The 25,731-nt window shown below is 36.7% G+C and overlaps 1 protein-coding gene across 5 annotated transcripts in view; it reads right to left on the bottom strand.

Annotated features, from left to right (window-relative positions):
- Ptp36E (protein tyrosine phosphatase 36E) overlaps window positions 1–25,731 on the bottom strand; it is a 108,334-nt gene that overhangs the window by 61,889 nt on the left and 20,714 nt on the right. For 4 of the 5 annotated variants that reach the window (XM_033338223.2, XM_033338220.2, XM_033338218.2 and 1 more), the window contains one exon: window positions 23,485–23,752. In XM_033338223.2, coding sequence (XP_033194114.1) covers window positions 23,485–23,749 — 265 coding nt within the window. In that variant the 5' untranslated portion in view covers window positions 23,750–23,752. Of the gene's footprint in view, window positions 1–23,484; window positions 23,753–25,466; window positions 25,537–25,731 lie in introns of those variants that run through there. The other variant, XM_033338224.2, reaches the window with a different exon arrangement.

Consider the following 25,731-nt stretch of genomic DNA (forward strand, 5'->3'; position numbering starts at 1 on the left):
TATAAATCAAAGCGTTATTGAATTTTGAATTTTCCGAATCCTCGTGTTACTGAAATTAATATTCTGCGAGGTATTTTAGTTATAACTATCTTATACAGGGTGGTTGGTAACTGGTGGTACAAGCGGAAAGGGGATGATTCTACGCGAAAAAAGAAGTCGAAAATATAGAATAAACATTTTTCGTTTGAGGCTTTGTTTTCGGGAAAATCGACTTTGAATTTTCGCTCGGTACGTGTGCACTTTATCGCGTCTCGTTATAACGGATCTCACTGTAAATCGTTGTCTCGATGGAAAAATTTACAAAAAAAAATAAAAAATTAAAAAGAAATTCTTATTTTATTTATTAATTAAATTATTTATTAAATTATTTTATTTATAACAGAAAAGTAAACGCCAACATATTTTTAAATATTAGGTAAAAAAGGTTTTTACTCCATCCAGGTTGTATGATACCTTTAATGGCTATTAAATCAAATAATAAAAAGGTGGAAGAATTCTTGGAAAAATTCTACAAAAGGAACCTTATGAAATACCATCTACATTGTGCATGAAAATTATCGACAGCCATGATTGATCGAACCTAATTGGTCCGTCATTTATACCACCTACAGTAACCACCTCAAACGTAATTAATTACTTTGCAGAACGAATCACGATAAGCGTATGCAATTTCTTGCAAATAATGGATAATAAAAGAGAATATTACTCGCTAATTAAAAAGCATGTTTTAATTGAAAACCATAGCAGAAAGAGATAATAATTCGTACTTTTCATCTTTTCCAAGAGAGGCAATTTTCAAAAGTTCACAACGTTCCCAACTCGTTTTATGTTACTAGAAGTATGTTCTTATTTGATTTCAAAAATACATATCTAAGTATTTCTAAGTGATTTTTAAATTATTTTCTAGTATAATATTAATTATATTCTATGTCTGTCTGTCTGTCTGTTCGTCCGTCAATCTGTGTGTTACGAGATACGTTACAGAAAATTACTTACCAAGAACTTGCAGAAAATAACTTATTTCAAAGAATTAACCAACGAAATAACGCGTAACGTTGTCGAAAGACAGAAGTAAAATGACTGAAACGTCGTTGATTTTATTTACGGTGATAAACACGGTGATCAACGAATCGCTGATTTTTGGAATTTGAATGTTACTTTCTGGAATGTCCAGGGTTCGAAAGCTTTCGAACGTTAGACGTAAATACGATAGGATAGGTCGCAGTTTAGGTCATTTCGGTAGACACGTTGGTCAAGACGACACACAGCGTCCACGAAGTTGAAATGTCGCTGATTACGAAATAAGATGGATAGTCTGAAAGTTAGAGACAGAGAGGAAAAACGAAAATATTCAAACAGCAAAGAACGTCCCACGCAACTGGTCCCTGGCATAACTTTAAAATAATAAAAGGTAAAAAAATATTCCATTAGGTAAAATGAAATCGTTTCGAATGATGCTTCGCGTGTTACATGCATTTGCACCGGAAATGAATGTGTAAATATCATATACGTACATAGAGGAACAGGTGTCTTTAAAAAAGGTATAAAGAAATTAATTGTAATAGCATTTTATATAGTGAAAAATTGATTATATTTTATTTGTGCAGGTATCGGTAATTCGTAACAAAAATATTTTTCTTTCGATCGTGTAATCTCGATGAAAAACGTTTTCATAATCTACTTTACACAACAGACTGGGAGCTTTAAATAAATCAAATATAAATCCATAATATGCTTCGTGTAACTTAAAACATATTTTATATCGTTAATTCTGTAAAGCTATTTGTCTCTGCCAATGACAATGTTAAATTTGCCATAAATACATAAACACCCACGATACAGTCATCGCTACGACTAAAGTCTCTCACAACCAATTTCTCAACCAGATTTAATCCACGTCTTTGAACTTTGCAAAATTATTCTTTGCCATCGTGTTATAGCGAGGTACTCGACCATCGAGGCAATCGAATTACTAAAAGTCGATAAAAATCAATAAGAATACACTTATCGCGTTTTATGTTCTCCTTGCGGTCTTCGATCGTTAACAATTCCACTACGCGTACAGACTACGATTCTAAAACGACGGTAAAAAAAAAAGAAAAAGAAAAAAAAGGAAGAGGAGGAAAAATAAAAAAAAGAGGAGTGGCGTAAAACTTAGCAATCCGGAGCGGGAAGAAAGCAATCGTTTTAATGGCCCTGATCCCTCTTTAGCGCGACAAGCGTGCAAATAAGCGAAAAGCGAAAGAGAGAAAACGAGAAAGGGCAGAGAGTATCGAACGATCCATGACAGTTTGCGAGAAGAGGCGAGACCTTGCGCTTGAAAATGAAGAAACCCGAAGGTATTTTCAATTTCACCGCGCGAGGAATTTCGTTCTGCCCTGGCAATATACGAAAAGAAGAAGGCGTCTTTGTCTTCGTGAGAGATTGGGCGAGGAAACGGGGATGCAGAGAATGGAGGCCGAGAAAATTACGATTCTTCCTGGGATCGACTATTCTCAGCATTCGAAAAAACGACGGAGAATGATCTCGGGAAAGATGGTTCGAGAGAACAAAGCGAGTGTTCCACTCGCACTTTTCCACTGACGTCAGAAATGATATTTCGTCGATTAAGGAGAAAGTTCATAGAATTGCTATGGAAAAGAAACGCGGACAGAATGCGAGTTGTATTCGATTACTTTCAGCAGAAATTGAATACGATTAAATGATATCGCGAGAGTTATTCGTAGGTTTTCGGATGCACATTTTTTTCCATTTTCTTGGTGATAAAAAGGACGGTTAATAATTTCTGAAAAATTCAGAGAATTTAAGAATTCCAAGTTCTATGGACTACGTTAAGACGAAATTTTAAGAATTCTAACGCTTAAGAAATCAACATTTTCAGAATCGAACGATTCGAAAGATCGAAAGTTTCGGAATTCGAAGATTTGAAAATTCGGAGCTTTAGGAACTTTGCAAAACTTTGAGAATTCCAAGCTCCGTGAATTCCGCGATTTGAAAATCCGAAAATTGAGTAATTTCTAATTACGATGCCCCGATCAACCATATAACACGCGTCTTCCTGTCCTTCCCGCAATTGTCTCTCGCAATTCCATCCCTACCGTTTCACCATATAAATACCATAAATTAACTCTACCGCAGCAAAGTTCTCGTTCACAAAATCTTTTTTAATCCGCCCATCTCGCCAAAAATTCCTCGTAAACGAAAACGCTATTTAATCGTTGGACTTTCTGAAAATTATATCCCTCCCTTTACAACCAACAGGAAACAATGAAAATTAATATATGTTTAAGTCGCCAACGGTTTATTAAATGTTACTATTGTCAACGTTTATATCGGTCGCAATAAATGAACAATGTCACGTGTCAGGGCTCACGAAGCATCGACAAATTCGCTTGTATTTGCGTTATGGGAGATGTAACACGCGTGTCCACGTACATCCACTTCCTCGCAACCAGTTTCGCGTATGCAGTCATATTGCAGCACGCAGTGAGCATCGTATAATACCACAAACGAGAACATTACCAAATTGAATGCGTATTCATTCGCGCGATTTAATATTCGTTATATCGCCCCCTCCTAGCAATAAAGCTTATGACCGCGTGATTGAGACCAGCGTCGGGACAAATATCGTTCGGATTAAATTCGACATCGAGAAATAGGAATAACGTAGGTTTCATCGTTAACGCGAAACGTTTCCATCGAATACCGATACCTTTGGAAATTAGGGGCACGAAGGATTATCTTGAAAATAATAATAAAAGCTATCTATGATATTATATTCCGTTCTTTCTATTTCCATTTAGAAATTCGCTAATAACACGATAGAAATTCTACATGATATTGGATGATTTTTTTTCGGATTTTAATTGAATCTCGATCGAAAGAATAAACACGAAGCTTCGACGAAAGGCAATTAAGATTTTGCATGGTGATATTCTTTTGTGGTTTAATTTAAGTTAAATATAAAAGGTGTATAGTAGAAAGCTTCCGTGGAAGTACGGTTAAAATATCGTATAGTATCGGCTAGCTATTTTCTTGGATTAATTTTAATTAAATTTCACGAGTAGATTCGAAGCTTCGTTAGAAGAATAATTAAAATTTTTCACAGCGTTCTGCGGTTTCCTTCTTCGTTTGGAATTCGGTTAAACTGAAATTACGTTTAATTTAACGCGTTCATACTCGTAGACAGAGAGGACTAAGAATTTTTACAGAACTTTCAATTTGAGAGAAAAAATAAATCGGAATGTTTAATCAGAATACAAAGATAGGATTTACTGCCGCGTTCTTGATATTGCGATTTCTTCTTGCATCCATTACGGTATAACAGTATAGTACGTAAATTCTGACAATGTCACGAATAATTGAAAAGTTCATTATGTCCCGGTTGTTATTATTATTATTATCAAGACAAACACGACGAACCTTGATAAAACAATCCGGTCCACGGATATCCGTCGATAGGTGCGCGTTTACCTATCTGTTGTTAATTAGTGAAATTTCCCCGTGTGTATAAACCATGCGCATCTGTTTACACACATGCACGTGATGAGAGGATCGAATTAATTCGATATTCGTTACGACCCGGGCAATAATACAACCTCTGATTGCGAGATCGAATTAAATTCGGTGAAACCCCGAAAATCGAGTAATTTTCCTGTGGAAATGCACCGATTGCTACTTCAATCAACAACTTCCTTGCTTTTCTAATCACGATTCTAATCAAGTTTAGCAACCGACCGACCAATTAACACGAACATCGGTCCGATCCGATTCTAACTTTCTCTGATTAACTGTTCGCGATGAGATATTCATCAACGGCGACGAATTTGGTGGCTGAATAATTTTCTCTTTCGCTTCTAGAAGGCTAGACGCGGCTAAGAAATGCTTGAAAAATCGCTTAATTTTAGTCCACAGTTTATGATTTTTAATCTGATAATCGTTTCACCAGAAGCATCTATAATAGCGAAGCAGAAGACTTAACGAAAACGAATCGTATCTGGTTAAATTGGTTTTGTTCGACGATAATGTAAAGATAAAATACGATTCATCTTTATCGGTAATGAGAAATTAGAAATTCCAAGATAAATAAATTTAATAGCAGAAATTCTACGGGATAAAGACAAAGACGACACTCGGTACGAGGGATGACAAATTTATTTTGCCAATTATCCTGAAAATTGGCGAACGTATAGAAAAATAATAAACACAGGAATTATACGTTCCTTTTTATACAAAATTTCTAGAGAATCGTAAGTTTGACGATAATGTAAGGATAAAATACGATTCATCTTTATCGGTAATGAGAAATTAGAAATTCCAAGGTAAATAAATTTAATAGCAGAAATTCTACGAGGTAAAGACAAAGACGAACCTCGGTGCGAGGGATGACAAATTTATTTTGCCAATTATCCTGAAAATTGGCGAACGTATAGAAAAATAATAAACACAGGAATTATGCGCTCCTTTTTATACAAAATTTCTAGAGAATCGTAAGTTTGACGATAATGTAAAGATAAAATACGATTCATCTTTATCGGTAATGAGAAATTAGAAATTCCAAGGTAAATAAATTTAATAGCAGAAATTCTACGAGGTAAAGACAAAAACGATCCTCGGTGCGAGGGATGACAAATTTATTTTACCAATTATCCTGAAAATTGGCGAACGTATAGAAAAATAATAAATACAAGAATTATGCGTTCCTCTTTATACAAAATTTCTAGAGAATCGTAAGTTTTAGTCGACTCTCCGCTCGAAAGCTATTCACGATAATCCTCGTTCGCGATGAGATGTTCATTGAACAGGACGAGTAGCATTAGAAGGATATAATAATAATACTATTTTATTCCTGGGATAAGGTGGTTGAAAGGGTAACTGAAGGCTCGTTTAGTTTTAATCCCTCGATCTCTGGTTTTCATATCCAATAGCTGGGTAATTGCTTAACCAAACACTTCTTTGCTGGTGAAATTAGAGACGAATAAAACATGAATGGCATTTAATCAAGTCAGTTCATATTATTTGCGATAGAAATGTAATACTAGAAATTCTTGACGATTAACAAGATGTAGTTTGATCAAACGATTTTGATTTAAAACGACAAAAACTATGCGATAGCAAGCGGAAATTAACGATCGCTTTGCTGGGATCATAACGAGGCTTCGGTGAATGGAAAGCACCGGAAACAACATTGTTAAGGTTCATGCTCGGTGGCCAGATCGGCCTGTTGCATTACGCAAACGATAGATCGATTAATCCTCGCGTTTCCGAGTTGTCGACCGTTTCTCCAGGATTCAATTCGACCGACGAAACGGTATTTAATCGCAAAGTGCGCCGTTATCGATAACATCGAACCAGATATTACGGAAATGCAACACGAATGCCACGAATTCAAATACTGTTTCCACGCTACGATACGAATTTCCACGATCGTTTCTTCGTTACGAATTACGAAGAAATCGCTTCGATTCCGTTGATCCACGTTCTATCGTTGCATTCGCCTGTCCGTGTATTTACTGGAAATCGAAACGTATAAAATGTAGAGAAAATACGCATGAACATACACGAATATAACACAAATGTATGGAATATACATAAACAGATATTCAGAGATAGAACTTCGATAGAAATTTCCTGCAACAGACGATAGTTAAGGATTAAAAATGGCCTTGTTTCCAATTTAATCGATTGTAATTTTAAATGCAATTTTAAGCAATTTTCTAAATCTTTGCATATGCGTACATTTTACAATTTTCTTTCTTCTTACTTTAATATTTATCGTGCAGTATTCCGCGGCCATTCCTCGGACGATTCCGAGCTTCCGCGATTCCGATTTTCTCGTTGGCAGTCGTAACTTTTGTCGGCCGGAGGAAGAAAGAACGATGAAAAAGAAGAAAAAAACGAGGAACGGGCGACAAGAACAGTTGGAAGAACAAACACAGGGTATAGGCGAGAGAAACACGAACGAAAGAGTAGCAGGGGAACAAAAAGGGGTAAAAGCAAAGTTGGCGAGGGTGTGGAGAGTGCAACGGCGCGAAATAAAAGGAAGAACAAACGCAGTGCGGGAGTTAGATGTCATTCAATCTCGTTCAGTGGTCCCCTCGTAGAGCCGGGCAAAAAATATTGTTTGTCATTCGCCGACACTTTTTCCATCCTTTTCCCAAGGCTGAGCGCCATTCCCAGTCACTTCGTGTACCGACGTGTCCCTAGTTTTCGCGCGCCGGATAAAAAATGGGTTAATAGTTCCATGACTGGCCGTGCGTATCACGACGACTCGTGTAACTTCCTCGATCGAGGATTGGGTGCTTTGCGCGGAGTTTAACTAAAAAGTAGATCATATACAGAGTGTCCTACTTAAAACCGATCAACTAAATATCTGCTTCATTGTTAACGATACGAGAGACGTTGAATCCTTGGTGGAAAACGCGTGGTACCAGCGTGATGATGACTGCTCAGCTCGTTGTTTCTAAGTTGCTACGCAAGTGTTAAATGGAAAATTCCCTGATCGTAACGATCATGTTTCGCGAGCAGCACATTGTTCGGAATTAACAGCGTTAGATTTTTATCTTGCGGAAAGTTGAAAGAAAAGGTTTATCAACGGTAATCTGACAGTCCAGAATATACGAAGAATCGGATAACTGGAACTTGTAAAGCTATCGCGTTAGAGGAGGTAGAAAGAGCATCGCGATCCGTAATTTCTCGCTTTGAACGGTGCATCGCCGCTAATGGACATCGCAACAAAAAGTTCGCTGCTGTGCCAACATCGTCTCGGAACTTTATTATCTTTTTCATGTTCAGAGTCGTCTCGATGTCGTACGACTGGCAGGCACATCACGATGCATCTTAACGCGTATCGTACGATGCAATGAAAAAAGTATATGCCGTCTGGCAAAAAATACCGGTGACGTAAAAAACTTGATGAAAAAAAAAAAATCGGGAAGGTTTTAAAACCTTTCGAACGATGTTCGACACGTCTCTCGCTTCGTTAAAAGTGAATCAGACGTTTAGACGGTCTTAAACGGCACACCCTGTACATACAGATTGATAAAGTTGGAAAATACGATCAAGTTTCTGCCATTAGTCGATTCGTACGATCTTGTATTTCTTTTTTCTTTTTTTATGTACAAATGTAGATATTTTGTCAGTCGATTTTTGCAACTTCCCTGGTCAAAAATTGAGTAGAAATTGCTTTACGCGGAGACCTACAGTCGGATGTTTTTTCGAAAATATTTTATATTCTGAAATTTAAACGTCCGCTATAATTGGAAATACACGTACCTAGATACATATTCAACGAACGATATTACATATTTAACGAATTAGAAAAAGCGCGAGCTTTTGCAGGAAGATCATTATGTTGATTACGTTGATTGTTATGGAGGACTCGCGAGTGCCTGTTTCAATAAATAATTCAGTCGAACATTTCTGAACGATATATTAAGACAGTGACGAATGAAATTTCTTTTTACAAAGCCTGTCAACACTGATCGTTGCATAGAAATCGATCTTTACGAACGAACAAACGCGACGTATTCCTGAAACCGTGACGTATTCGTCGGAAATTAAAGACCTATAATTATTTTTAACAATTGCCAACTACGATCTTAAACCTTCAAACCCTAAAAGTTCACTTTTCCTATTAGAAAATCTACGACGTTTATTCGATCCCATGAAATAGCCGCGTCTTTGGCAAGCAAAATTTCGATAAATCCGAATCTCGACCTGCCATGTATTTTCTATGAAAATTGTGGTTGTGTGCCACTTTGCCTGCGCTTCTTAATCGTGGCAAGGTCTCTGGCTTTGTCTGTTCCCTGTCGCGTTCCAGCAAAAGCTACTAACGGAGCTGACGGTATTATGCAGTAATTGGCTTTACTTGGCACCAGGACAAGTTTGCATTTAACCAGCCGCGAGCCATCGCGCACCGCCACTTGAAATTCCTTCACCTCCGGACGTGTAAAGAACGCGGACCACGTGTACGTTATACACAATATCTTTCCGATATTTTCCATTCGCATCCACTCGCGACTTCTTCCTCGATCGCGATGGCATCAACCTCGATCCAGTTACAAATTCGATTTCATTCGATTTTTATTTTATTTTATGAAGTTCGAATATCAATGTTTTGCTTGATCTTTGAAGAAGCTAACTACAGTAATGTCTAAATTATGCGCTAAATCTTTTTCAAATTATAGTTACAATCTACTAATAAATCTACAATAATCGATCGATGTTGCAAATTATCTGTGAGGTATTTGTGTCCATCGTTAACCCGCGGAATAACGGACCGCAAATTTTCTGTTGTTGACGTTGACATCGCACACCTGGTCCTTGAAGGGCGATGCACCATCGTATTGAACGCGTCCAGCCGAATGTTGATGACTCGTTGACGACTCTCTGATAATTGTGAAACGACAGCTGTTAAATATACAATGAATACAGGAAGTCTAAATTTCACGTATTTTTCATGACAGTTTTTATATAAAAAATAACTAGTGGAAACTGGTGGATTCGACAAAGTGACAAAATCGACAAATTTATATTGTTCCAAATATTAAAATATATTACTAGAAGTATTTATAAGTTCTTGAAAATTCATAACGAAATTCTATATATAAATATAAATCCCATACATTTTACTTATTGTGTGTTCAATTTCATTTTAATGCTTCCTAAGCCTCCCAATCGCAATTTCTTTCCTTCTAAGGAAATGCAATTCGGATAATGGAGGGTCGACTAATACCGAACGTTAAATTCTCTACGAAATTGCAAAAATTTTGCTCGTACTAAGAAAGCTTACGATTTATTTGACTCTCACTTTGGTAAGAAAATTACCAACTAACCAGAATCAATTTGTTACGAATAAATTATTTGCCGTCAGTACATCAGTACAGCAATACAATATAAATATAATATAACAAAGCTATGATAATAAAATAAAATAAAATAAAATAAAATAAAATAAAATAAAATAAAATAAAATTCAGAAAATGCGACGAGAAATTCAAGAAAATCCAAGGAAATTCAAGGAAATTCAAGAACCTTGATTCCTTTTAATTCTGAATTTGTTTCAACGATAATGCAATATCATAACGAGAGTATGCTCAAGTTTCTTTTTTCTTATGATTCAGTGTACGTATCTGAGGTAGTGGTGTATCTAAAAACAGTGTGCTGCTTTATTAAAAAGACAGAATCGTGGATGACATACAGGAAGCAAAGTCTGTAGGACAGCTCTGAGGGAAAGAGTGATGGATAAAATGTTGAGAAAATTTCAAACTTAAGGAGTGTCGACAGGAATATTTCATGAAAAGAACGTGAAATTCGTCTATGTAGAATTGCTGGATGCGAAGGTAAAGAATAACAAGGAAAAATGAATTCGACCAGTAAGGTGAACAGTCGATGGAAATCATATGCAAGAAAAATTACATAGTCTGACGTGTGTAAACAGAACGAAAACTCGATGAAAGAAAGCTAAAAACTGTAATAAAATAAATTTATATAATCCTTTATTTTTATAATTAATTATTACTTTGAAATCATAATTTCACTTAAAATTATATCATTTAATTAATTTACAAACTTGATTTAACCGTCATTGCTGCCACACCAAATTAATCGCTGCTTGTATTACTTTCTAAATTTAATTTCCATTAATTTTATAAATTTAATTATTCTCTTTTAAATTATTTGTATATCATAAACGAGTATAGATAAAGCTTTGAAGAATATTTCTTATCGAACCTAAACTTACCTGAATAAATAGATAAAAATTAGATTTAAAAAATTAAATAAATTTTTCTATATAGATATTGCGTTATTCAATTATTCTCCATACGATATAATAATCCATAAATCGATCGTAATATAATCGCCATAATAAGGGAAGAAAAAAGGTTTCAGAAGGGGAGTCTGATTCCATGTTCGATGGTACGAGAACGTGACGCGAACTCTGGTTCCTTAAATCTAGGATTTTCGAGGAGATCAAAGAAATTAGTTACAAGGTTTCCGAGGCGTTAGTGTTCCAGATCGAAGATTCTCCAAGAAACTCTATAACGAAGTTACGTTGATAAAATGGGCATCGGTATCGATATTTATCTTGTCAAAGTTACTTAAGCTTTTCAAGAATTCCAACATTCATAAAAAAGAAAATACAGAGATATATAAAAGAAGTTTGACGACAAAATAGATAAAATTCTACATGTAAATTTTATTACATTACGACTCGTCGTTCTGTGGATACATATTTAATGTAAAATCGATTCGACAATATTGCAAACTGAAAAATTATTGCACGAGAGAACGCTAGAAATAATAACAACGACAAAATAAGCTTCTCGTATTTGGCGACTTTCAATTGATACAATCAACGAAGAGCATTCCAGTTTACAGAAGCAATTTCCTGCGATGCAGTAAAGTTTTCATCGTGAACCTTTTGTTTAGCGACTGATCCCCGGGTTTTGCACCGGCTACCAGAACGCGAAAACAGAATTTTTCAACTTCCACGAGGTGGAGGTTGAATACTCGCGTTTCCTTTCTCGTGTTACATGGAAAACGCCCGACATTGTTGCACCGATATCGTTTCTGGGATGATGTTTGCTCGGGAATCGGTAGTTTCTACGTGTAAACACAGAGAACTTTCACAAAAGCACACGGTTTCTCTCTCTTCTCCCTCTGTTTCTTTTTATTACACGATTAAGAGAGTAATTGAATTTTCTTCCGACTTCTTTCGGTTGTAGGGAAACAACAAACGAGAAAAAGAACGTCAAATTTATTAAGATCGCCGAGCTTTCCTACATTCCGTGAGATATCAAGAGAAACCTTTGAGACGAAATCAAAGAGAGGTATAATCCTTGACATCCTGAATGAGAAATGCGTGGAAAAGCAAAAAAAGTTCGTTCTGCAGGTTCAAGAGGCAAATCTGCAGCAAACACGGTTGGCAAAAAAATGTTGTGCGCAAGTTGGATTATCGGAATTTACGGCGAGAAGTTACGACGAGTTATTTACCATTTCTCTTCCAGCATTCGTCAAAAGTGGGATATTGAACAAGTTGGATAAATTACTGCTGTGATCGAACGACCGTATGATTACGTGTACTTGAGATACGATGACAAACTCCTTCGTTCGTTCGTTCGTTCCGCTCAGAAACGAACGCGACTTTAAATAAATAAAATAAAATAGAAACGATCGCTCAGGCATTTCACGGCCGGTTTACCGCCACGTTAAGACGAGTCAAGATCCCGGTACTTGTCCGCCGCTTTATTTCGATCGCGACACGAAGCTGAACAAGCCAGTTAAGGGACAACGGCTCGATGGCACCGAGTTACGGTACGTATTCGTGTCAAGATCAACGAAGAAGAAATCAACCACCGATGCCGTGGCGCGGTTCTAAGTAAGAACGTCCCCTGAGACAAGTGACGGCACGCGCGCACACACACGCGAAATATCAAGAAGCAGTAGCGTGTAAAAATAATTCACGATCGCAGATGGCCCCACGAGGATGCACCTCGACATGCATTTCTTTCGTCTCTTTCGTCGTGATTGTCGTTGGCCTCGTGTGCATCGTCGCGTCGTCTCTACGCGGCGGAAAAGTCGACGATGCGACGCGTGTTTCAGTGGAGGTAGTCGCGTGTTCGTGCCAGTGACATGAAATTATCGAAGGGAAGAGAATAGGGAGCTCGGGCACTGGGTCAACTATTTTATTTTCGGCCATAATTTTGAAACGTTCGGCACAGCAGCGTTCGCCGTGCACAACGACAACGCGTAGTATAGACGAGTTTGTTGAACAATTGCCCGCAGGAATTGCTAAACTTTTTAGGTGTTTCGAGACGCGACAAAGACGTTGTGCATTGTAAACCAAGATTTGGATATATCGAAAGAAGCTTTTTTTATTACTCGATTCTAACGACGTTATTTCGTTATCGTTAGTGAACCTTTTATGAAAAATATATTTCAAAATATCGGAAATTGATACACACGAAAGAAAATTAATATACGTGCTGCCGTAAAATCGCATAACGCAGCCAGTTATTTTCCCTTGATATTTTTACGTGCAACGCGATGCCTCCACATCTATTCGCGTATTTGTTTATTCATAAATCAACGGTATAGTGCGGCCGGTCCAAAATCCATCTTTCAAAAACACGACAACGTTTTAAATATCGATCGACTATTTCCACGTATTATAAATGATATTTCATCAATTTATAGCAATATCAAGTCACTTCTCTCACTTACCGTGATTCTCGTGCATTTCGAAATTTCACCTTATAATAAGACGACTCGCGAAAGTATTCCAATACGTATGGACCCCTTTTATGACTACATACGATGTGTTAGAAATTTCCTATGATAACTGTTCAAATACGTTCACGAGCCTCCTATACCTTTCTCTTTTGACATTACGCACGCACAAAAGTCCGATAACGTGAATGATTTAGGAACGATATTGGAAATCAAGATTTATTTTCCTCGCAGTTTGTATTTTTATAATAACGTTTCAACGAAGCTCTCGCTCTTGTATTTCCTATCTTTACCATAACTTTTTAATAAAGTTTCAAATAACACTTTCGATTAAGACGTGAGAGCGGAGGTACGCACACGTGCGAAATCCCAGCAAAAACATAGAGATTATAGAAAAATTAAGAGGGAGAAAAAGGTAGAAAGGATAAGAAAGGAAGAATTAAAAGAGCGAAATAAAAGTGAAATAACCGGAGCGAAAAAGCAAGCAGGATTAACGCGTGATCCGTGGTAGAGGTTAGGACAAAGAAGGTTATAGCGTAGGTGGAGAGGTTAAGGGCGACGCGAAGGAAATAAACCTCCAAATGACTTACATTTATATAACATTTTTCGCTTCGTTATACTCGTAATAACGTAGTGACGAAGTTTGGCTATCAAACCATGAGAAGACACCCTGTGTGGTATGGCTCGGTGTATCTCGTTGAATCGAAAATAGTAGGAGCAAGGAAACGCATGAAACGCAGGCAGAATACGTCGAACGTGTTTCTTATATACGCGTGAAAGTAAACTCGCAACGTTTTTTCCTCGTTGCCTGTGTCGCTGTCTGCGTTACCGACATGAAAACGAGCAGGTTCGAAAGAAGGTTACGGGGATAGAATTTACAATCGGCGAGAGCCATTCGTTTGCCCGGCCGCTGATGAATTTCAAGTATACCGGCAGCATCTCCGAATTAATATTTCGCTTAGTTTCTGCCTCGTATAATCCCATTATTCTGATTAAAATTGTGAAACGGAAGAAAACTGGCGGTGCAACGGTGTATCGTAAAGATCACGCGAAAGTGCCTCTGGTAAAAGTATGTTTCATTTATTAACTACGTTGCTGATTAAGGCAAATGGCTCGCTGAGCTTTATGCACGCTACGTTAACCTTTTAGCGTCGAATGAGTTACGCGTCGATATGGAAAAAAAAAGATTATAAGATTATACAGTGGCTACAAGAAGCATTTGCACATGTCCTTATTTTCCATTGAGGCGCGTTTTTATCGGCTTCTGCGTTTCATTTTCATAATATCGAATTATTGTAGTCGTACGACGAAATTACTATTAATTAATACGATATTTAATATACTCGGATTTAGGTAAATCCCGGTATGTAAATAATACAGGCGATGGTGTGCAGATACTTTTTGTAGCCACTGTATGTTCAAACTGTATTTAACGTTTAGATATTTTTAGACTTAGATACTCGAGTGATTAAACAAGGCTGGGGTACTTGTAAAATTCGATACTTAGAAGTCATTTACCGAAGTATCTAAGTATCGAAACGTTCGAGTACTCTGTAACCGGGAACTTAAATGTTCAAATTTTTAAGTACTTGCACATACTACGAGTGCACGTTATAAATACTACGGTACTTGCGAGCAATTGGCTACTCGAATGCTCCGGTATTTCGCTTCTAAAGGCTTCGAGCTATGCTGCTATGAAATTATAATACAAAGCGGAGAAAAAATCTCGATCCAAGAATTTTTTTATTTCAGAACCGATAATTCTTAAAAGTTTAGAATAACGAATAATAAAATTAGTCCGTGTTGGAAAGAAGAACGAAGAAGAAACCCGATAACCGAAATACATGGTCATAATTCTCGTTGAAATTAAGAACAGGCAACAGAATTTCCAAAATAAATAGAACGAGGTGTAAAATGGAAATATCTGCTCTAGATTTGAGGTAACCAAGGCAGACACGCGGGTGTGCAAGTGGACGAACCAATGAATAATGAAAAAAGGAACGAATTAAAAGCTAACAAAGTATTGATCGTGATGAATCCACGAATTTTAGAATGTCGACGTAGCTACATGTATATACGTATGTACGAAACCCAAACTATTACCTTGCTCATCCATTTCCGGTGCATAAACGCTTCGATCATGCACAGAATGCATCGTTTATCCGACCGTAAAATCTATCGAAATTTTTCTCCTGCGCGACAATGTTAAATAAATTACGCAGCCACGTTAGCGTCTCTATCAAACGCTAGCAAAATCAAAATATTATTTAAAATTTCATACATAATTCTTTATCGAAATAAGGGAAATTGTTGGAAGAATGGAAAGAAATTACACTTTTTGAAAAAATTCAATAATTCGATCGTCGAATATTAAGTAATATTTAAATATATCGATGATTTAACAGGCAGAGAAACGAAATCCAAATAATTCTCTTCGCCCTGTTATTGCTTGCTATGCCGTGTCTGCTCTACTGGTACCAAAGTATAGCGGGATTGTACAATAGCTATGCTATAGATTAATAAATATCAATTATATCGTGGTATTTCGTGCGATACTAATAAAAATATTACCTTTCTTTTAATACAAACAGGATACAAAGAAATGATTCAACAATGATTTTAAAGGCAAGAAGGTGGAGAGCGTAGGAGGGAGAGGAACAGGTAACTTTAAGAATAGAAATTGAAGCCCAAGTGGATTAACCCGGATACCGACCAGACACATCCATCGTTCGTTGCTATTCAAAATAAACCTTGGACGGATGATAGGATCAAACTGCGATCCATTTGAAAGAATTTACATATCTCAATGGTCGACAGAAAAAAACATCGACAAATTACTCCAACAATTGCAATAGAACGACTGTAATCGTGTTGCTAGCGCGATAACGATCAATATTTTGCATATTCTATGAGATTTCTTTCTTAGGTTGTTCATACAGACAAACAACCGAATTATTTTATTGCGCGAACGTTTTAGAAACAAGACACTGGCACAAATCGTGGAAAATTGATGTTTAACGATGAACGTGATATACGTGTTTGACGAGGAAGATCTTTATTCTTCCTAATTAAATTAAATTTATTTCCTGCAAAAAAAAAAAGGTACGGTAATTTGTAAATAATCCATAAGTGGTGTTCGCCAAGAAAGGAAGTAGAGAAAAATGATCGCTCGTTTCAACAAATATTTTCTTTCTGCAGAATTTTAATTTTTCATGAAAATATATGTGCTAGTTACGTATTACGCGAATTATAATCTTTTTTCGGTAACAAAACTTTCTTTTTCGAAGAAACGAAAATACCGTGGATTGAATTCACGATATGCCGTTTTTACGTGACGTGACGAATATTTATAGAGGATCGGAAAGTACGGTAATATTCCATTAAGCTAATTTTCACGAGACTCAGACGAAAATTTAGACGTTAATGCGAGTTTTGCATGAGAAGAACGAGCCCAGTAATCCATCAGTAGTTCGTTCGATTTTATTCGAAATACGCTATTTCCATTGGCTATCTGATTGACATTTTTCACCTGTACATCGTTATTATTAATTTATATTTATTATCGTTGAAAATGACAACGTGAGCTCGTGCTCGCCATCCATATGCAGACGCGTTAGTTATAAGAAATAGCAACTAGAAGATAGTCCTAGTTACAATCGATGGATTTAATCGATAGACTTGAGATACTTTTTTGTTTTTATCCCTTTTTGTTTTTGTAAGAGCGTGCAATAAAGATTTTTTTTACTCAGAACGGTGTGATAGATTTATCCATTCGATAAAATAATAACTATCGTGATCCTACCTCTGAGTATAGAAATAACAACAATTATCATTTACATTCGGTTTTAGAAAAGAATGAAAAAGCAAAAGGGAGATGAAAAATAAAAATCAGATTTGCGAAATATTGAAAATAGAACGATACAAAGTACGAAATGATTTTTTCTAGAAATTATTCAACGGTATCGAGACTAAGGAAATTTGATATTTTTACGAAAGAGTGAAAGAAGATCGTACAAAATATTGAATTGTAATAATTTCAATTTTTAGAAACTATCGCTAATTCTTGGATTAAAATATCAATTACTTTTAATCGATCGATATTACATATTTTCAATTACTGCGTGATGTAAGATTTTTGTATCGCGAGTCGACTTTCAAAACCAATTGTGTCACGAGAAAACTTTGCAACTTTTCCTGCACGTATTTCGTGACTGTTGGCGTACGCCATTCTGACAGCAATGAAGTTTACAATTTGCATTCTGTGCCATGACGTTGTAATTGAATCTGAATCACGTTGAGCTTACGTGGAAGCGCGATCTAAAAGCAGGCCAGTCGTGGCGAAATTTTCAAAGAAACTCTACATCACTGCAAATCTTTTTTTCATCAAGAAGCGGCTGCTTTTTCTCTATAGAAATTCGCTTTACTTACATGGAAATTCAGAGATGCAAAAATACACGGAACACGTATAATACGCAAAGATATTCAAAATATCCAAAGTATAACTCCTCGTTGTAACATTTAGCGGGAGAAATATCTGTTTAAAGCATTTCACACAGCGGCGGTTCGTACAATGTTTTAAATAATGAAACTCGTTCTGACTGCGTGATCCAAGCTAAAGGTAGAAAATTTGCGAGAAATTTAAGGTTGCACGAGGAGCTATTTCGCTTTTTGCGATGGACGAACGAATATCGAAGAAGAAGAGAGAAAGAACATAACAGGAAGCAGCGAAATGCAAAGTAGAACGAGTATCACATGCGAGAGAAGCCGTCAATTAGGTCGTCGAATGGGGTCGCAACACAGTGTGTAAGTACAGTTTTCCTCGGATAAATCATTTTCTGTTAAAAAGAACACGGCAAGAAAGAAGGTGAAATCACGAGCGAACCACGTTCGCAAATACGGACACGCGGCAAATTTCGAAGAAGCGGAAAGAGGAAAAAAAGCGATCCTTTAATTTTAGAACACGAACGTCAGTTTTGTGGCGTGAAAAGTACGCGCCTGTCGAAGCGAAGAGTCTAGGATGATATTTGACGATTAATTTATGCATCCGATTCCATAACTTTCAAGCATCGACGAGGATAAGTTTGTTTCGTAAGATCGTTTTCAACTGTTGTGAAATTTTCCATCTTTGCCTTTAACGAACTCGGTAAAAACGATTTCTTCCGTGATGTTCGTGTTATGCGCGCTCTGAGTATTCGCGAATCTGCAGATTTCCCATAAATACACGAATAAATCCGCAGACTACATATGACGAATTTTTAAAAAAAGACACGGTGATCTGGTATCGAGAACGTGTTCGTGGAAAATACCCAACGACAGAGTTGCCGAGGCGGACTCCGCGTATGCAAAGCGATCGCAGATTTCACGCAGCCGTAGAAATTCAAATTCAACTTTTCGTTAGGAAGTTACAATGCTAAATATGTTTGTATCCAGCAGCCGCCTGCCACCACAACCAGGTAACTACGTAATGCATACTGAACGGTACGTATGCGTCTCGAAATGAAATACGACGTTATAAAGCACTCCGGTAGGAGAAACAGGCGTGTCAGAAACCTAATATAGTTGTATCTCGGCAGAACGCAATAATCGGAGTTTCACGTTCGCATACAAGAATCTTTTATTCGAGGAATGCTTATTATCGGGAAAATATGAAATTTAAGGTGAATTAGGAAATCTATGAGGAGGACTTAACGAGCAAGAGGGTAGTAAATATTTTGTTAGATTTGTTAAAGTTATAGGGACGAGCTTGCAATTGTTTTCAAAATCTGTCGAATTTTCCACCTGCCTATGTATATTAAATTTTCCATTAACTTTGTTGATAACGTAAAATTAGTTCTCTGTATTCGCAACAACAGCCGCCGTAGATATGATTTTTCAATGTGGCGGAATAAAATATAACGAGTAATTATAAAAGCCATAACGAATTCATAATACGTTTACTATATAGGGAAGAAACTATATGAAAAGAGAAATTTATTATAAACTTATTATAAATCTATTCATCATTGATACGTCGTCGTGTGAATTGAATAGAAAATTTTCAAATAAGTTGGAAATAAGAATAGCACAAGCAATCGCTTATAATTTATCGGAAATTTATGATAAGCCTTTTACTCGAACTTTTCCTACGTAGTCAAGCACTATACAAATTTCTATAACCTTACGTTTAACTACGATAGGTTGTCCGGAAAGTATCTTTCTTTCGCGAACGTGTTTTTTACAACAGTGCAGCTTCGTACAAAGGCGAAACCAAGTCTGTGAAATGTCACGGTGTTCATCTGAACGAAACAAAATTCGACAAAATAATATAAAACAACAAACGTTATGCGTCTATTATTTCCTCGTAAAACGAAAGAAATTTTTCGGACAACCTAATATCCATAGCGCACACTGCTAACATCATTCGATATCGCTACTTCACAGTAACATCAACTACGAGCGCCAACGTTAACCCGCAATGATATCTTATTCATCTTCGATTTCTGCCACCCTGTACGTAATCTTCCGCTACGGTACAAGGAGATTGCATAGGGAGATCCTTGCGACGACTCACTGTACTCGCGACACTCAGTGTACGATTTGTACGCTTTATCGATCCCCAGCCGATTAAATCAAAAGATTCGAAGGCAATTTACGATGGCTGTTTGCGACAGCAAGTATTTGAAATTCGCTTTTCCAACGCAGACCAAAACAAACGTGATAAAACACAGGACTTATGCCTCGGCTTAACTCTTTCGATTCGCTAATCTCCGAATTCCGTTTCGAGCGACCCAACCACCCACTCTTTTTCTATTATTCTCTCGCGTTGTTGGACATTCTGGTGGTCTCGTTAACTTGGAATTGCTACGATTTTTCATACACACAACACGACGAATTCGTAAAGATTCGACGAAGAAATTTGTAGAAGTTGGTCGAAAATAACGAACGAATAACAACGCGATGACGTGAGTTCAGTTATAGTTCTTGGATTCCAGGTTTGTAGAAACGATTCGTTGAAAGTCAACATTATTTTTTATCCTGACTATTTTTATAGAAAAATATCCCTGTATCTGTTTCCTTCGAATAAAAATATTTAATTCCAATATTATATCTCTCTGCGTTCGTTTCCTTCCAATTGAAACACCGAAATACTACATTTTACTACATGCACATTTTTATGATACCGATGATACTCGATAAATATTATTTCTTTCTGTGTAAACTTTCCCTATAAACGTTACTCTTAGAGAAAATTTTATTACGACCAAGTTTTCGGAATTTATTCGTTTATTTCAATGTAACTATACGAAGAAAGGAAAAAGAAAAGAATGACAGAAGATCGACGATATCGTACAATTCGCTTGGAGAACTTCGTTCGAGAAACTGGCGCAATTTTGTTGGTTACGTTAATCAGAGCTACGAATTCCCTGGAAAAGAAAAGGAAAGACGAAAAAATGAGAAAAGACGACACGTATACCGGTTTTGATTTTCGGAAAAGAGAAGCAATAACATTCCCCGTGAAACAGCCTGTAATCCGGAATAAAAAATGAAATTCTCGGTGGGATTCGAAGGCATTGGCTATTTGTAGCGGTGTTACGCTGAAATCCCTGCAAGTGCGACCTATCTGGTGTATCGGTGGAAGGCTTAGAAATAAATTTAAGAGCTCGAGATTCGAGAACGTCGTACGTCGCCACTCGCAATAGGATATCGCTTTTCTAAACGGATATTTATTGTTACCGCCTTTATTGACAGTTAATAGAGTGACACAGGAAGAAGAAATCTCAAAGATCGACTACGATTTACAATTTTCCAAAGTAATCCTGGTTTTCGATCGTTGATCCATCGTTTTCTTCGTATCGCCAATTACAATTATCATCCGTGTTTATTTCTTTTCTATTGTAACCAATTAATCATTCAATTTCGTGCAAAAATAACAAATTGTACTCGATCGTAATATAAGTTCTTCCATACGTAAACGAACAGAATGAGAATCGAAATGGAATAGAATTTAATAAAATCGCGTGAGATGAAAAATCGAGGAACGTCAAGATTGGGACGTTCGAGAAGGATGATAATTCGCATCCAGTTTTCTCTACCGTGGATTTAGTGCGCGTTGCATTTTCGCGTGGTGGACAGGAACGTTGTATGAAATGAAACGTGAAAAACGAGAAGGCTAGAGGAGCTGGGCTAAAAGCATCTAAAACGCTTGGAAAGCCCCGGTGAAGTGGCGTGCTTGATCGAATCAAGTTACAGATCTTCTTTACCTCGCGCCCAATACTCGTAACGAAGAAAAAGAAATCCTTTCGCAACTTTATAAAGTCCCGCTCTTTTCGCTGTCCCTTTCCTTTCACGCCGACGCAACGGTAAATTCCCATATAACAAATCGAACTTGTTAAGACCACAATACGAAATTCGTCGTTTCTCCTCTTTTGTCACGTCCTTTCGATTCGTAGCTTGTTAATCTTACGGAATCCTTTCGGCTGATATCAATTTCTAAGCGTCCATCGTATTTTATTTTCTTGGGCAAATCTTTCGATCGACACGAATTTTCGAAAATTACTTTCTCGAAACGAACGAATCGTTTAATCGCGTTAATACTTTTCGAATAAACGTGCCAACGCTTTATCACAAATACTTTGTAATTCACTTGATTGTTATTTGATCAAAGAAACTATTGTAATTGTCCATTAATTTATGCAACCCACCTATTTTTTACTTTTCTATAATCATCTATTCGTAATCGTGATAATATAGGTTCGACCAATATTTGTCACTAAAATCACCAATAATTTATTCGTATCGAAACGCAATAATTTCTACCGACAATCTAATCAACTTTGTAACATTTTATAGAGAAAGAATAAGATAACGTAACTATGGGGGAAAACCGTAATCGCGAGTGAATGTAGAAATTAATAAAGTTTGGATAGCAAACATTTATCATCCGTCGAGTGTTAGTACAAGAACATAAAGTATTTATACACGTGGAGCGGGTTTTATTATCGCAAAATGATCTTATGCGCAGCATAGTTGAGTTATTTCATCATCTCGGACAAGCATGGCCCATAAACGCATCGTAAACTTTCAAACTCGTTGTATAACGAGATGTCAGCTTCCTCGAAGAGAAGTAGGAAATTAAACATAGTCATATCCTGTGGCGAACTTGAATAAAAATAAATTATCTCCATCGTTGGATCCAGCTAATGCTTCGAGAACACATCGATATGCATCGAACAAATTCTCTGAAATTCTTACAACCCACGAAAAATTCTTCAAAATCCACCGAACAAATTTTTATACGGTCGAGCAAAAATTCTTCAAATTCAAAATACTAGCAATTCGAGCGACGAGTTAACTCATCCTCCTCGGTTAACAGCTCGAGTTCCATTTCTTTAATTATATTCGCAGAAATATAAATTTGCATCGACACTCGCACTCTGCATATTATTTCAAACACAGCGGCTACTAAAGGATATTTGTAAACGTTCTTATCTTCCAACGAAGCGTTCTCTTATTAAGTTTTAGATCTCATTTCCATAGCACCAAATTGTTTATTGTCAGAATTTCATACTTATGCCGGTGATTATGAAAACGACCAAGTCGAGAATCTAAAAAAACATTTGCTTCCCGCTTATTTTGCGTTACGTCCGTTTACGTTACAATAATCTGAAACCATCTTTGGTTGCGTCGTTACACGGAATTCACGCGTCAATCGCAAAACATCAAATACCTCGAGACGAAAAATATATGACTTCATCTATAAGGCGCTACATTCTGTTCGGATTTGTATGCTACGAAAGCGTAGGCGTTACGAGATTCTAACTAGTAAAAGCACGGAGAATAAAGAATATAAAAAGTATTTTCTAAGGTCAAATTTAAAGTTACAGATTGTGGGTCTAACGTTAAGTACGAGACACGTTGAGCTCGACGGTTGGCAAAGTAGACGATAAATAAATGTCAAGAGGAATGTAACTGAAAAGTGCGCCCTAACCCGAAGTGGAGGACTATGGAAAAATAAAGAGATACCAAGTAACATTAAATTTTTGTAACCGTATAAAAATACTATCGAATCGCACGAAATTTACTACAACATCCGACTCACTAGTACGTAGATACAACGATAAATGTAGAAATGTGTAGGTGTACAAATATCTTTCGTATCCATCGCGTAAGAAATAATTGCGCAAAATCAGAAACGTTGCAGCGTCGATTGACTCGATTTATTTTATACGAGCGAATTTTATCGAACTGTAGGTGAATCGCAGAAGGACTTACCGAAGGAGATGAGGCCGCTGTTCAGCATCGACAGTTTAATCTGGCTGGGAATGGAAGCGAGGCTGTGGCCAGGATTAAGATGACGTTTCCTCGGTGGTTTTTCCGGCGCTCTGGGCGCGCTTCTGCTTCTGTGATGATGATGGTGCTTCCTGTGCGAATGTGAATGAGAACCGGCAGCGGTCGAGGTGGCACCGGTACGATCTGAACCGACGCTGCTTAAACCGAGGACGCCACCGCCGGTCGACTGCGTTCGCAGCGACGACATTTTCTGTAAAAACAAATCGGATTGCGCTTATTACTAAACTGTATCGACGTACAGTGACTCGGCAGACATTATTTCAACGCTTATCGTAGACAATTTTTACGAATGTATCATACACCTACGTACACTTACTGACAAAAGTTAAGAGATGTTAATAATCGATATCTTTTATTTATAACTACCGAACCATTTCCATCAGTTATATAGTTTTTAACTTTAAGTTTACATTTATATAGTTTTACCAATTTGTAGAGGACTTGTGTGTAGAGGATGGTTGGTCGGTGAGGTCGAAACCGTCGAATATATTTAAAAATAATTAAATAAATTAATGTACAGACAACATTCGCTGAAACGCTCGTACAATGCACAAGTCGTAAAATAGGATCGCTAATGACTCGTTAATTAGATCGACAACTATTTCATAATGTCTATTGACTTTTGTCGGTAAACGTATTGTACGAAACTTTTCGAAATTTCATCGATATCGTAATGAAACTCGAGTATCGTGATTAATGTTGGCAAAATTGGAAACCGTGTAAGATATATAGAAGTCACAAGAAGTACGTTTAGTAAAGAGTTGGCATTGATTCGTAACGTTTCCGAAAGATGTTTAACGTGGAATTAAATAAAAATCTTCTCTTGTTGAAGTCACAGTAGAGTAAATTCTATTTATTTAATTATAATTATGCGTTCTACTGTTATTCTATTATTGAGTGTACCTACGTTGGGGATGAAACTATTTCTATTTATAAAAAAATATATAATGAATTAATTAATATGGAAAAGTGGTAATAAGAATAGAATTATAATTTTCAATTAATATTAGACAGTCGTAAGAGTTGATTTTCTCCGCATTGAAATGGTAAACATTGTCAATAAATTGTGTCGTAGCTACGCAGTGTTATACGGACGATGAGCGTATGCTATAATGAAAACAATTGCGCGAATGACAACAAACGTGAGGCAATGCTGTTGACGACGCGACGCAACGCGACGTATTTAAGAAAAAATACAGTTGATCGTCTTTGTGTACATATTTTCTTAGCAAAGGTTCTTAGACTAAATTTGCTCATCGCGTAAAATGAGAAAATAAGCATATTCTTTTACGTTATAAATTTTATGCTATCTCTCGAATAATATCCCTTTATATTTCATTCTTCTTACATTTATACGCAGAATGTATAAAAATTATGCATAAAATGTATTAGTATCGTGATAAATCTAAGAGCATATTTTAATACAACCTTATATTTTTCATTGTGCGGATTTTTAATTTTAAATGCAAAGAATTAAAACACTAATATATGATACGTTGTAACATTAATATTATTATCCTCATTTATTGCAGTACTAGCGTTATTACACCGACTCGCTTACTTTCACCGGACAGAAAATAATTCGATTATTTCAAAAGTTACAAAACGATATAAAACGTTGCGTAAAATATCGTTACATAATTTTAATAAACGAAAGAATAATTCGATTACTGAATTTCCCCAAGTTCCGAATTAAAGTATAAATTATTATTAGGCAAAATCTAATTACCATTATGTATCGCTAATGTCATTATATATCGATGCATTCATTTTCAATAAATACAAAATAATCCAATTATTTTAAGCCGGTAAAATTTTCAACGAAAGAGAGAAATTTCAAATCCTTTTGATCTATCTCAATCATCGTTAAACTCTACGTACGAATGATCGAATCGTGAGGGTACCTGAGGGAACTGGTGCGAGTGTCGAGAGATTGGAAGTTGTAGGACAGACGGAAACGCACTTGCTCGCGGTACGACGGCTCGCGAGATTCTAAGACTCGAAAACTACTCTAGCGTCACGCGAAGCACTCTAATTTCCCCCTCCAACACGATTTCCGAGGGTTGCTTCAAGGGGAACAAGGGGACACGGAAGAGGAATTTTTGGCGCGTTTCTTGAATGAAACGCACGTTCCATGACTATCTCCGTAGTAAACTAGGGTAACTGACC

The sequence above is a fragment of the Bombus vancouverensis genome, chromosome 9 (genome assembly GCF_051014615.1).
Source record: "Bombus vancouverensis nearcticus chromosome 9, iyBomVanc1_principal, whole genome shotgun sequence".
NCBI lineage: Eukaryota > Metazoa > Arthropoda > Insecta > Hymenoptera > Apidae > Bombus > Bombus vancouverensis.